This window comes from Phoenix dactylifera, chromosome 17 (genome assembly GCF_009389715.1).
Source record: "Phoenix dactylifera cultivar Barhee BC4 chromosome 17, palm_55x_up_171113_PBpolish2nd_filt_p, whole genome shotgun sequence".
NCBI classification, from domain to species: domain Eukaryota; kingdom Viridiplantae; phylum Streptophyta; class Magnoliopsida; order Arecales; family Arecaceae; genus Phoenix; species Phoenix dactylifera.
Window position 1 is genome coordinate 12,966,291 of NC_052408.1, and position 14,197 is coordinate 12,980,487.

At 42.7% G+C, this 14,197-nt stretch overlaps 2 protein-coding genes and 1 pseudogene across 2 annotated transcripts; 2 read left to right on the forward strand and 1 right to left on the reverse strand.

Moving 5' to 3' along the window:
* Positions 1-3,477: 3,477 nt before the first annotated feature.
* Positions 3,478-5,074, forward strand: LOC120104245 (annotated as a pseudogene).
* Positions 5,075-5,296: 222 nt separating this feature from the next.
* On the forward strand, positions 5,297-8,447 carry LOC120104244 (inactive leucine-rich repeat receptor-like serine/threonine-protein kinase At1g60630). Its single transcript, XM_039115085.1, is given in 4 exon segments — positions 5,297-5,351; positions 5,354-5,605; positions 7,630-7,907; positions 7,909-8,447. Coding segments are annotated over 4 exon segments (978 nt in total). The 5' UTR covers positions 5,297-5,323; the 3' UTR covers positions 8,329-8,447.
* Positions 8,448-9,046: 599 nt separating this feature from the next.
* Positions 9,047-13,520, reverse strand: LOC103718719 (TIMELESS-interacting protein). Its single transcript, XM_008807660.3, has 5 exons — positions 13,174-13,520; positions 12,444-12,566; positions 10,795-10,894; positions 10,177-10,292; positions 9,047-9,574 (listed from the first exon to the last, which is right to left on the reverse strand). Exons 1-5 carry the CDS (start codon positions 13,501-13,503, stop codon positions 9,338-9,340), a joined length of 906 nt encoding a protein of 301 aa, XP_008805882.2. The 5' UTR covers positions 13,504-13,520; the 3' UTR covers positions 9,047-9,337.
* Between the last annotated feature and the right edge of the window lie 677 nt (positions 13,521-14,197).

The window sequence follows — 14,197 nt, forward strand, 5'->3', positions numbered from 1 at the left end:
GACTTGTTTGGTTCACGAGAAATTTTTTTTCCACTAAAAAATAATTTTGATATGTTTGATTGATCATTAAAAATAATACATATCAGAGTATCTTATATTTAGTTGAGCATTTTATTTTCTTAGCAAAATTATATGAAATACCTACGATACTTTTATAAAGAAAAAAATCTTGCTCATGAATTTTCATAGCTCATGGGTACTTTGAAAAATAAAAACCTCAATTTCCAACCGTAAAAAATAGTTTTTCAACATCTCTATAAATTTTTATTTTTTATAAAATATAATTTTTTTTTATAAAAATACTATTTTTCTATCTTCCTCATTTAAAAGGTTCAATCAAATAACAGGTATTTATTTATTTTTCTTCTATTGACTATGCTTTTTTTTTCTTTTTTGTCCCGCGAACCAAACGAGTCGTAGGATTAATGGTTGCAGGCATTTTAAGACACGGTGGTTTTTCGTGGGCATTTCGTCGAACACCCTCTGCTCTCTGGTTCCTTGCAGAGTGGTATACCTCTAGGCAATGGTGTACGTCCCCATGACATCAAGATTGACAGGATTCCAGAGGCAGCAACAGGCATAGGCAAGACTGCAGAGGAAACACAGCGAAAAGGAGAGTGATGGGATCAACGAGCGAGAATATAGTAAAAAGAGAAAACGGAAGTGACCGGATTTGATTCCAAGGATGGAGAAAAGATAGCACAACCTGATAGAAAAAAGGAGGAGACTAAGGAAGTGAAAAGCGGCTGGGTTTCGATTGGACGATTTAGTGAATGCTGAAGCGAAATCTAATGGAAGAAGGGAGGAAAGAAGAGGGAGAGTTAGAGAATGGCAGAAACGAGAGGTGCCGCCTGGGTTCTTCCGTTAGTGTGAAGGGTCCTGTGACGAGTCGAAAATCTCGGTGGGTACTGGATTCTCCCATGCAAATAACGCATCGGCGAGGAGCCGAAACCCTGCGTCCTCTCTCGAGAAATACTATTTCCTACATGGAAAAATTACTTCCATAAAATAACACAATATTTTTTTATAATACATAACAAACAATACATTTAATATAAATTAACTATCATTATCATAATATAAGATAAATAAATAATTAAATTATTTTTATTAAATATTATTTTTAAAAAAAACATTTAATACAAACAGTAGTGTGTGTTGTAATATTATACCAATTATTACTTAAAGTTTTACTTTGAATTATATCCTTGCAAATAAGCATTGTATAGAGAAAGATAATAAAATAAAAACTATGAATTATTGAATAGAATTAACTAAAAATATAAAAATATAATAGATAAATAATAAAACGAACGAAATTAAATAGATAAATAAAATATAAAACAAAAAAAAATAAAAATGCTATAACATATGGTGAATAAATAACATAAGTTGAAGAAATTTAGACTACGCCCAAATCGAAAAAAAATAAAGATATATTAAACCTTTCTCTAAAGCTGCCCTTTGTACTATGGAAGTGGTAGGCTATTCCATCGGATAAATCTCTTTTTCTTATCTAGTTTGAAAAATAAGTGAAAAGAATAAATGAATGCATCATATTTTATTACAGTGAGAAACTTGCACCCTACTTTTTTGCATGTTTAGAGAGGGGATAAATTTTTCCTATTATATGGGATAATTCTACTCCATCCCTTCTCTTCCTTACCTCTTGCAGTGGTTGAAGCAATGCAATTCTAAGATGCTTTTGAGGTATTTGGTAGGATAACCCCCTATTTCTAAGATATATCTCCAATTATCTCCTCTATACCAAACAATTTCTAAATTTATATTTTTGATTCAAGGGGTAGAATGGAGGTTTGTATTAATGATCACGAATCATAGAAATATTTGTGCAAATAAGCATAATGCATATCATGTCTAAAACTATCAAAATAATACAGTTAACAATAATAACTACAAGTATACAAAAGAGAAAGAACTGTATTTTTTAGTTTCTATGATGTAATTGGTGCTTATCAGCAAAAAACAAATCAATTTAGATAGTCCTTTGTAGCTCCGATGAAGAACAGATTAAAGTGTTATTGGCTTAACAGAAGTTCCGTCGAACTTCAATATGAATTTTGGGGTACTTATCAGAAGTAGTAACTCATTATCTCGAATCGCTTATGAACCAAATCAGACTACTAGGGTGGAGCGTGGCCCATTAACTAGTGTTGCATTTAGATTAGAGTTTGGGTTGAGTGGTTTAATATCTAATATGTGGTGGCTAAGTTGGCCCTAGTCTAGTCTAATCTACCTAAATTGCACCATTATTGATGCAAAAAGGTGGTTTAACATAAAGCTTAAGATTGAGTAGGTGAACCTGAAAAATCAAATCATTCCGCTTAATCCAAAACAAAAAAGCACCAAATCTAGCCATAAGAACCATCCATCCAACTCAATCGAGTCATTTATGCTCGTAGCTGGGTCACACCCTTCTGTCGTCATCCATCATGCCCTCGTTGGTGGGGTCCACAATACATCACCAGGCTGCCATAACTACTCTGACGTCGTCGGACACGATGGTCGAGATTTGCCTCCAAGTAATGCTACAGCCCCAAATGGGTCAATAGACTAGATAATGTTTATGGCACGACGACCCATGCATTTGCCACGTGTCCACTACTGTGAAGAAATCGTTTTTGTAACATGTTTGGGCCTCGCAGCATTTCTTGTTTGCGGCCACATGCACCGGGAGACGCCGCTACGTCGCCATCCGGACCAAATGGCGAGCCCGACGGCGCCAAAACGACCGATATAGCTGGCGTTCTCCGGAGGGGCCCATAGCGGTGGGCCCCTACATTTCGGACCCCCCAAAAGCGTTGTTTTTTTTTTTTTTTTTTTTTTTTTTTTTTTTGCTAAAAACGGAAGAACCATACAATATGTGTACAGATACAGCCAAAAAAATCAAAAAGCAGTGCATCTTAAAATGCACTTGGTAATTCTGCCTCGTCCACCCAAAGATGTATCCCCGAACGGTGAGCTACAAAAAAGTCACCCAATCAATAGCAGTGTTGGCCTCTCGAAAAACATGCCTCGCTTGAATAGCCAGCCTATTAGCACACCCCAGTTCAGGCCACTCTCAGCTTTGCCTCGGGTATCGAGGTATTGAACAACTGGAAGTCCTCTAGCAGCAACCATCTTGGAGTTTAGGCATCTGACCCGAAAGCCGGTACCTCCTCTTACATCGCTCTGTAGAATATAATTATCGAAATTGATCTTCGAGTTTACTTCTAGATGAAAAATATCGTACCGAACTCTCTACGAGCAGACGTAGTCTCTCTTAAACGCACCAAATTTCCCACCCTGACCGAAATTCTAAGCCACAAAACTGGTTTTAAGTGGAACCCGCATGCACCCTGGAAGATGCGACGTGTGAAAAGCTCTCCGGCGTCACTTGGCTTGCTCTTACCAAAAGGACCGTCCTCTATGGTCCCACATGAGGTCTCACTGCGCTTGACACGTATCAGAAGAACCATCTCCCTGGTTGTTTTTCTAGACCAGAAAGCAGCTAAGATGTCTAAAACTCCACTTCTTTGACGAGAGAGCTGTCACCTCTCTCTCCCTCCGTCCTTTGATCCCTGCACTGCCTCTCTCCGGTAGGCATGAAGATGAAATGTCCGAGGATATATTTGTCTGAAGAGCTCTTAAGGCTTTTCATACGATCAGGTTTGTCCTTCTGAGATTACATCTGGTTCATTCTTCTTCTTGTTCTGAAATTTCTAGTTGTTATGGCTGCTGCTCTTTTTGACCGTTGGGAGGCATTGGTTCTCTCTCGACCATGGAGATCTGAGGACCCCATCGGATCCCATGCCATCGAGAGAGAAAAGGTCGAGAGAAGGACGGCAATAAAGAAATGGGCTTTCGTACCCGAGGTGGGAGTACTAAAAAAATGTGTTTTTCTTTTTAATAGCCAGCAGGATGGGGCAGCCATAGGAAGCGTCTCTGAGCCCAGTTCACGTGAAGCCATTCCAATGCCCACAGATCGACGGATTCGCTCGACCGAGCTCACTCGGTCGTTCTCGTAGCCTTCTGAAGCTCTAATCTCGTTGAAAGACTTTGAGTCTTTTCCCTTTCCGGGCGGAGCGAGGAAAAACCATCCCTTTCTCTGATCCATGACGGCTTTCAATCCGTTGGAGAGTAACCTCTTGCCGCATTGAATACCATTTACTTGTTTTCTTTACTCTTTTGCTGGTACTGGCATCCATGGAGTCGGAGCCCATTTCTCCAAGGTGTTTGCTTCTCTTTCTCCTCTTGCTTTGTTTCTCTTTTGCTCGCATTTACTCCATTAGAGCTAAATCTAGCGACGCGGAGGCCCTTTTGGCTTTGAAGGCCTCCATTGATCCTTTGGACGCCATCCCGTGGCGACGGGAGGCCTCGCCGGAGTTCTGCAACGGGTGGTATGGAGTAAAGGAGTGTGCTTCCAATGGGAGGGTCACCAAGCTCGTGCTCGAATTCCTCAACCTCACCGGAACCCTAACGCCGGAGATCCTCTTCCCCCTCGACCAGCTCCGTGTCCTCAGCCTCAAATCCAACTCCCCTCTCCGGCGCCATCCCCGACCCTCGCCGCTCTCGTCAACCTCAAGTCCCTCTACCTCAACGACAACCGCTTCTCCGGCCGGATCCCGGCCAACCTCGCCGTCCTCCACCGCCTCAAGGTCGTCGTTTTGTCCCAACAACCTCCTGTCCGGTCCCATTCCGTGCCCTAGCCGGAATCCCCCGGCTCTATACCCTCTTTCTCCAACACAACCACCCTCACAGGGGAGATCCCCGGCTTTCGACCAGCCGAGCCTCCGCTACCTGAACGTCTCAAATAACAACCTCTCCGGCGAAATTCCAGCCACCAAGCCCTCGTCCAGTTCAATCTCTCCTCGTTCCAGCACAACCCCACCTCTGCCGGCTCCCAAATCAAACTCCCCTGTTCTCAAAAACTGACATTTCCGCCCTCCAACAGTCCGAAATCCTCCATTTTCTTCTACCATCAATGCCTTTCCTCCTATTATCCGCTTCCAATAACAAAAAAAGCGGCATCAAAAGACTCATTGGCATCATCGCCGGCTCCATTGCTGGGAGTTCTGGTCCTATCTACGTTCTTGGCATTAGCCGTATGCTTGGTGTTCAGAAGAAAACGGCAAATAGTAGCAGGGGGAAGTAGAACTCGGGGAGTCGGAGTAGATAAAGTCCATAGAAGAAGGCTGCGGCGGCGGAGGAAGAGAAGTGGAAGGTGGCGGCGGCGGCGGCGGAGGAGGAGGAACGAAGGGGGGGTTCTCGTGGGAGGGGGAGGGGCTCGGAAAGCTGGTGTTTTGGCGGCGGGGTGGGGGAGATGTATAGCTTGGAGGACCTCCTGAAGGCGTCGCCGAGACGCTGGGGAGGGGGACGGTGGGGAGCACGTACAAGGCTGTGATGGAGTCCGGCTTCATTGTGACGGTGAAGCGGCTCAAGGAGACCCAGCCTGGAGTGGAGGAGTTCCGGCGACGGATGGAGGAGCTCGGCCGCCTCCGCCATCCCAATCTTGTGCCTCTCCGGGCATACTTACAGGCCAAGGAGGAGCGCCTCCTTGTCTACGATTACTTCCCCAATGGCAGCCTCTTCTCCCTCGTCCATGGTATGCCTTCTCTCTCTCTCTCTATCTCTTCTTTTTTCTTTTACGTATAAGCCCCTGAAAAATTCTTCTTCTCTGACCGACTCCCTCTTTTTATATTGAATACGGGCCAAGACTATACTCACCATTCCCCATCCAACTTGGCTGGAGGCTAGTGGTGACATTGGTTCATTCATTTGCTGCTATGAATCATAGCTCCATGTGATGGGGAATGGAGTAGTGTGGCGAAATACATTTCATTTATCAGTCCCTGCATCAACAACTCCGTCCTTAAATTCTAACTTCCTGCTTAATTCATGGCGGCATTCACGTTAGTTAACGCAACTAATTCCTTTAAAACGTGTATCGTAAATTTAGCGTCAGGGAATTGTTATGTAAGCGCTCTATAAAATATGAAAAAAATGTTGGAGTACTAAACAATGCGACAAACTTTTATGTTTATAAATATAGAATTGTGCAAGGGGTTGTTTTAAAAAAGTCCGCTCTTTCCCTCCGCCCAGCGAGTGGCGTGGCGAGAGAAGGCCCCCGTCTTTCGTTGGGCGGTTCCCCTGTACTTCCTTGTCTCATCCTCTTGGCTGATGTGACTCCATATGAGTGCCATCCCTAACGTACGGTCATGATCAGCGAGACTGTTCAACTGTTCGAGTATCCCTGCATCCCTAGCTCTCCGTTCGTGCCCACAGATCAAATACAACCGAAACGAATCACGAGTAAAATCCCAAGTCCACAAAGTCACAAAAGTGCTTTTGGGTCAAAAGATACTGCTGCCTGTGTCCGGTTATCTGGCCGAGTTAATATCATTCAAAAGGCGTCAAAGAAGGTGGCATTAGATTAGTACTACTTATTTGGCCATGACCATCTCAACTTTGTTGTTTGAAATAACCCCTCGTCCACTGTCGTTTCTCGTGAACCTTTCAGTGTGGAAGGCCCCATGCCTGGACTTTGTCCGCTAGTTCATGCATTAGACTTCTCAGAGCGCGTCTTGTCCTTTGCCGCATAACCTTATTTGGCTGCTTCCTCTTTGTTGGTTTGCGCCACTCGCTCTGGTTCGGTCTTCCCTCCTGTGACTCTGCTTCCTGCTTCGTTTGGACCTCTGTCGGTCCGTGAGGACGGCCCACTTCTCATTGCCCACGTCCAAACGAGGTGATGACCTACATGTGAAGCAACATGCTTGAGAAGTCTAGTTTATGGAATGTTGCAAAAAAAAAACTAGTTTATGGAGCCCAAATTATTATATAGGCTTGTGATTGCGCATGTAACAAAGTATGAATTGCTGTGATTCCATATCTGATTTATTTGTTGTTGTTATAATTCGATAAGTATATGCTGGTTTCAGCTGATATATGACTATTATCTCTCTCCATGAAGAAAAGCAAGAATGTATCAAATGTAGACACACTTTCAGAATGGGATTTTGTGAGTGTATGCCTGAGGGGGGGGGGGGGGGGGGGGGGGGGGGGGGGGGGGGGGGGGGGGGGGGGGGGGGGGGGGGGGGGGGGGGGGGGGGGGGGGGGGGGGGGGGGGGGGGGGGGGGGGGGGGGGGGGGGGGGGGGGGGGGGGGGGGGGGGGGGGGGGGGGGGGGGGGGGGGGGGGGGGGGACCAATTTTCTTCCCTTCTTTTGCCCTCCCTTTCTTTCTTTTTTTTTTCTCCAGATGCTAAGATGCTAATTGATTGAGTTGATGTTAGTCTTATGTCTTGGTGGTATCTAAGACTTTGTTCCATCGAATCCTCGCTATATAAAACCTCACTTTGATCCAGTTGTCACTGATAAGTATCCAAACTTCTGAGTCAAAAAAAAAAATGGAGTGAAACATGGAGTTCAGACATTTATCAAGAGAGATCACATGATATTGCAAACTTGGCCCTGCCATTGCTCTCAAGTCTATGATTTTATATGTAATTTACGTGATATGCATGCATTTCTCTAAACAATAACTTTATTGTCTATTTATTCATGATATTATTTTTCTATGATAGAAGGAATGGGAAAGTTAATTTGATGTGTGGCTGTGATTTGATCTGAGCAGGATCCCGGCCCTCCGGCAGCGGTAAGCCCCTGCACTGGACATCGTGCCTGAAGATCGCCGAGGATGTCGCCGCCGGCCTCCTCTACCTCCACCAATCATCGCCGCCCGTCGTCCATGGCAACCTCAAGTCCTCCAACGTCCTGCTTGGTGCCGACTTCGAGTCCTGCCTCACCGACTACGGCCTCGTCCCCTTCCTCCTCCCCTCCACCGACGACGACTACCACCTCCCCGCCTCCTCCTCCCTCTTCTACCGTGCCCCCGAAACCCGCCACCCCCCGCTTCCGCTCCTTCACCCCCCACTCCGACGTCTACAGCTTCGGCGTCCTCCTCCTCGAGCTCCTCACCGGCAAAACCCCCTTCCAAGACCTTGTCGAGGAGCACGGCGCAGACATCCCCCGGTGGGTACGCTCTGTGCGCGACGAGGAGAAGGAGTCCGGGGAGGACCCGGTGTCGTCCGGGAACGAGGCGTCGGAGGACAAGCTGGCGGCACTGCTCAACGTCGCAATGGCATGCGCGGCGGTGGACGCAGAGCGGCGGCCGGCGACCAAGGAGGTGCTGAAGATGATCCGGGACGCGCGGTCGGAGGTGATCTTGTCGTCCAACAGCAGCGACCACTCCCCAGGGCGGTGGTCGGATACGGTGCAGGGTTTGCCACGGGAGCGTGGGCCCGAGCATTTGAATTTTGGAGAGCGGGATTGATCGAGTTTTAAAATGATTCTTCTCTTCAACGGCCAAGTTGTAGAATCCCTGGAGTTGCGGTGTAAATCTTGAGATTTTAGAGATTATTCGAGAATGGATTCTTCCTCCCATTTTTATTTTTCCTACCGGAAATCTGGACCCCCCCCCCCTCCCTCCCCCCCCCCCCCCCCTCCCTCTTTTGTTCTTTTCGCTTTCTCTGTGATACTTTCTATGCCTGGATTGATGACTTAACTATTAGTACTTACAAAGGACTCTCAAGGGTGTATGAAATCCCTCCATCTGATACATGGGCCCTCACAACATTTGAAGGGGACTACTGTTGAATCGTGATCCACTGGGGGAACGTGATGGCCCATAATCCTGTTCTTGCAAGGGACAGCCATGTTTGCCGGATAAGGAAATCTACATGCATGTAGTATCTGAAAAAAAGGTAAGGATCATGGACTGATGCTCCAGTATAAGGAACATCGTTGCTGCCGACCAAAAGACAATGAGGCCATGTTGCTCGGAAAGAAGACAATGTGAAGCCGTGCATGAAAACAATAGCAAGGAGGCTGATCATTTCTTAATGACCAACAAGGGATACATCTATATGGCTTGGAAAAAAAGATGACCATATCAAAATTTGCAGTGCATCGAGAGTGAACGATTGATGAGGATGCAGAAGTTTGCTGCAATAAAGATATCCATGCACAATCATGCACTATAATAGTGAGAATTACACTAATATAGAGGAAGATTATTGCTGAATGAGTGAAGATGTGTCCCGGAGAACAGGATGAAACGACTAGGATCGCTCCATATCGATGGTGGGAAATGCATCCAAAAGGAACAGAACTTCACTGCTTCAGATTAGCCAGTCTGTTAGTGTTTGCTTAATTCCATGTGAATATGACAAGCAAACGAAGTTGAGAAGTTTTAATATAAACAATCGGGCAGGCCGACCTGGCCGAACAAAGCAAGTTGGCATTGAACAAAATATTGTGATGCACCGAAAGGAAGAGAAGATTCAAGGAGCCTGGGAGACACGAGCACGAGCTGCAGCTCTTTCTAAAGCCTTTAAGCGGTTGGCTTCCATGCGGGCCCTTTGCTCTTCAGTAATCTGAATCTTGCTAGGCACTGTCACAGTATTTACTGCTGCTTGATTCGGTGGCTCTTCTAGAGATCTAAGCTCTGGGTCTACTTCAGAAGCAGCTATGCCCTGCGAACCTTGAGAAGGTTCCTGTTGCGAGGGGTGATGTGGTTCCTGCAGTTGCAAATGGCAATTTCAAAAGCAGAGCTGTCATGTTCTGGATGATGTGTATAAAGAGATTGCAATTGCCATGCAAGTTGAAATCTACAAATTATGTTTCTCAGTGTCAAGCATATTTCTCATAGTCAAGCATATATAAATACAATAAATTGAGAAAATGCATACTTAAATAAATCTCCATTTGGATTCAGCAGATATCAAATGTTAAATCAGTAAAAGTCTTGTAGAAATATAGTTTTCTATTCGAGGAAGTCAAAATCTCCTAATATGAAAATGAAATTTCTGACAAAAAAAATAAAAATCGAAAAATGAGACCATGTGTTCAAGTCCACTGAGATATTAGTTGCTCCAGTTAAGTAGTTATCTAGACAGGTTTAATGCATTTTGGGCTACTAGTTGGGTCAAAATTTGAACGTACTAGAACTTTCAAGAGCACCATTTGATCAACAATCTAGTATTTGCAAATTTCAGAGTTGCTTTACAAAGCAACCATCAGTAAATAACTCTAAGGAAAGAATAGCGACATTGATTATGGACATGACTGCCCAGATATAGTGTAGGTCTTGTTATGAATATCAAACAGCTAAACAACTTACCTCAGCAGCCTTTTCATAAATCTCATTAAACATATCCTCTTGCATATCATCAGCATCATGATTCTCCAATGGTGGATCTATAGTATCGGCAATTTGGTCCTCCATGGCAGTGTTTTCTGTGGCAATAAATTGTTTGTAGAAGTTAGATTCATGAACGTTCCATTATCTGCTGTTTATAACTTCCGTCAGACATTAAAAGACTAGCATTAAGAACATGACAGTAATGTCATAATCTGGTGGTTGCAAATAATATGCAATTTAACCTTGTTTGAAGTCTAACCTCTGAATAATTTCAAAACAACAGCTGTTTACACATCAATAGACACATATAATCCGGGTAAATATATATCTTATGCAATTTGACATTGAAATGGGCACAACATGCTGCTCAAGTGGTGATGTTGCCATCAACAATGGCCAAAATTTCCTCTCCTTGATGATAACACAGTATATGATCTGACTAATAACAGCATAGGGAATAGCTGTACATCAGTGGCACGTCCGAAATGCAAATTTTGCAATAACATAGTAATATAAACAAAGGTGCTCAGTGAGAAATGAATACAGTATAACTTCAAATGGAGAATTCATACTTGGATAAGGTTACATGGTACATACCTACTTCGCACTCCAAAGGAACTTGTTCAACTGGTGGTTCGTGCAGCTTTGTGGGGTCTCCTCCTTTGGCAACTCTATCTCTCAATTCTGCAATGCATCTCTTGATAAAAAAAGAAAATGAAAAAAAGGTATAAGTAAGAGAAAATCATGCAATACTACTATTTAGCAGGTGAGGGGCACATGTCACAGCCTCCCAGATTTTGCACTACAATAGCAGAGATGGTACATGGATAGGCTTGCAAGCTGTAGTTGAAACCTAAAAAGACCAATCAAGAGGGCAGATGCGGGAAGAATAAAAATGACAAGTTGAATGGATTCACTAATTTATTCAGATTCAAGATTCCTGCAAAAAAAGGAGAAAAATATGCACGTGCAGACCTCGCATAAAAAGCCACTAAAGCAGTTCCTAGACCAACTTTGTAAATTATTGATAAAGAAACCTACAAAGACATTGCAGCCAGAACTCTTAAATAAACCTTATATTCAGCAAATATGACCAAAGATAAAAAACAACCAAAAATCTCAATCTAAAGTAGATCGTGCGAGTTGATGCCAGCTGCTATCCAATTGCACATATCAATTAGGAAAAAAAAAGGAGAGAGAAGTTTGCACTTTGCAGATGCAATGAATAGAAACTAAAGTTTAATTGTTTGATGAAAAATATTTGCACAAATCCTCTTAGAGATTTACCTATGACAACTTGCACTTATTAGATATCTGAATATCTATTTTTAGTGCCAAAGGTGTAAACCAGTAACTGTATATAGCAGCACAAACTTAAATTGGATCAAGAAATCACATGCTTTTACAATTGAAAATAATTAATTATAACAAATTAACACACGATAAACTCGCATTAATTTTTGATGTTTGTTTTATCTTTCTATGCTCAATCGAGCAGTCTTTTATCCCCATCCAAACACTGGTCCAGATTGATGCAATTAAGATGACAGAAACTTGAAACTATTGTTTTCTATCAGGGGAGAAAATGATTAAAATATCAATGTTAGCAATAAAAAAAATTATCACATGAAATACAGTTGATATGACCTTCACACAAAAAAAATAACAATTAATTTCATACTTGTAAACACAATTAAAATATAAAACCATCCTGGTAAATCATGAAAAAAGTGGAGCAAGTCAATGTTGAAACATCATAGAGATCTCTTAGATGACCTTGCAATAGGAAAAGATAATACATATTTTACTTTGAGTTAAAAACATAAAGGACAAGGTACACATAAAAGATAAGAAGTTGCAACTAAGACCAGCAATAACTAACCTACAGGAATAATTTACTAATACCCAGCTAAAGAGGGTAACTTACTAACTTTGTTCAAAAAGCAACAATAAGCATGTGGAACGGTTCCAAATGAAGATTTTTACAAGTAATTTCAACTCCAATGTTAAGGCAAATACAGAGCATGGCCTTGGTACCAGAACTAGTTAGGCTTTTTCTTGCCTATGCAAGAAACCGACCATACCATATGCCCCCATTTAGCTTCTATAACAATGTGACAGAAATATCACCGACGCAGAGCACCAGGAGACATAGTCATGCATCATAATTGTACTCTAAAATCTTTGTAAATCCTTCATCTAAGTGTAACAAAAAAAATATTTACATCTTCCTAGAATAAGCTTACCCTGACTCGCTTGGTGGCACCAACTTGCTCAACTTTGTGCACAAATTGATCAAAGGAGTAATACGGGATTAAACGAGCATGCCATTCTGCATACATATTAATCAAATTACCCAGATCGCTGACCTGTGCAAGCAAGGCAAATACTCATTCATCAGTGGAGGACTGAAGAAAAAGACTAAATGGACAAAAATTCATAAGTTCGAAGTAAATTCACAGTCATAACCATTCAAACGAGTTGTAGCCATTTATACAAGTAGCCCAATGGTATACCTTTGCCCAAAAAACAAATAACCACGAGTTAACAGTTCTGATCTAGCAATCAAGAACTGAAAGGCTTAAGAAATCGAGGTCGGAGGTAAAGAGAAATTTAGCAATCTCAATCAGAGGAAAAAACATAATGAATAACCTCGAACTAGAATAGGCTTTTTTTGGATAAAAAGTTGGGCTTTACCAACAGAGAAAAAAAATTATCTGCTAGAATGAAATAAAACGAAAGGGAATCTGATATGGGATAATAAAGAACCCACTAATTTGAACTCGGAGAGGGCATCACTATCCATACATCCAAAACTATAACAAACAACCATAAATTAGCGACAAAAGAAAACCGATAAGAGAGTACGAGACGCAGACTAGCAGATTTCATAAAAGAAGAAGGAGATTCAGAAAGGATTTCGAAAAAGTCGGCGAATATCTAAGTTTTAAGTCAAAGGAAAGATGGGAGCTTTACCTCATGACCGCGACCATGGTACTTAAAGGAACGAGGGAAATGGCGGAGGACGTAGCCGAGGCCGTCTTCAGAGAGAAGAAGATCCGGCGTGACCTTGGGTCTCGTCCTCGGGGCCTTCTTGGCGGCGGATGAAGCAGCGGCAGTGGCCTTCCCCGAGGCTGGCTGCTGAGGGAATTTGGATGAAGAGGAGAAGGGTGTCCCAGGGTTAGGGTTAGGGTTGGGATTCGTCGCAGAAAAAGAAGAAGGGCAGTCTCGCGACCAGTGGCCGGGCCTCCCGCACTTGAAGCATCCCGTCGCCGCTCCGCCTCCCGCCGCCCCAGTCGTCTGCATCTCTCCCTCTCTCTCTCTCTCTCTCCTCTCTCTCTCTCTCTCTCTCTGGCTTTTATGGCGGGAAACAAACGCGCGCGCGCCGATGTTTGAGTTTTATAACAACGGTAGCGCGGATTTACAATTAGGCCAAAAAAATTTTGCGCTAAAACTTATAATGGTTTGATTCGTGGGTTTCGAGGCGGAATAGACCGAAGCAAATTCTGAAGTTCCAAGAAACTCCTCTGAGTTATTATAATTTTCTAGATAATTCGCATATTTATTGGATTTGGCATTAAAATCCACTGTTAATTATGTAAAAATCTAAATCTATTATCAATTTAGCACTGATCTCAAAATAATTTGGGATTGAGACTGCAAAAGAGCCCAGCAGTGCTGCTTGAGTCAGATCCAAGCTCAACTCGACTCAACTATTTTTAAACTTCAAGTTGAGCTCGAGTAGTAAAATATTTGGCTCGAAAGTTCGCGAGTTTAATCAAGTATGTATTGTTAATAGTATTATATTTTTATGATATATAAATTATTAATTTAATATTTTTAAAATATAATATTATGTTATATTCTATTTTAAGTATATTTTTTAAATTATGACTAAGGTTCGAATTTGAGCACAAGTATGACTTGATTGATTTTCGAGTCGAATCGAGTTAATCTCGGGTATTGCTTTTGTTGATTGAGTCTAATTCAAGCTTGGATG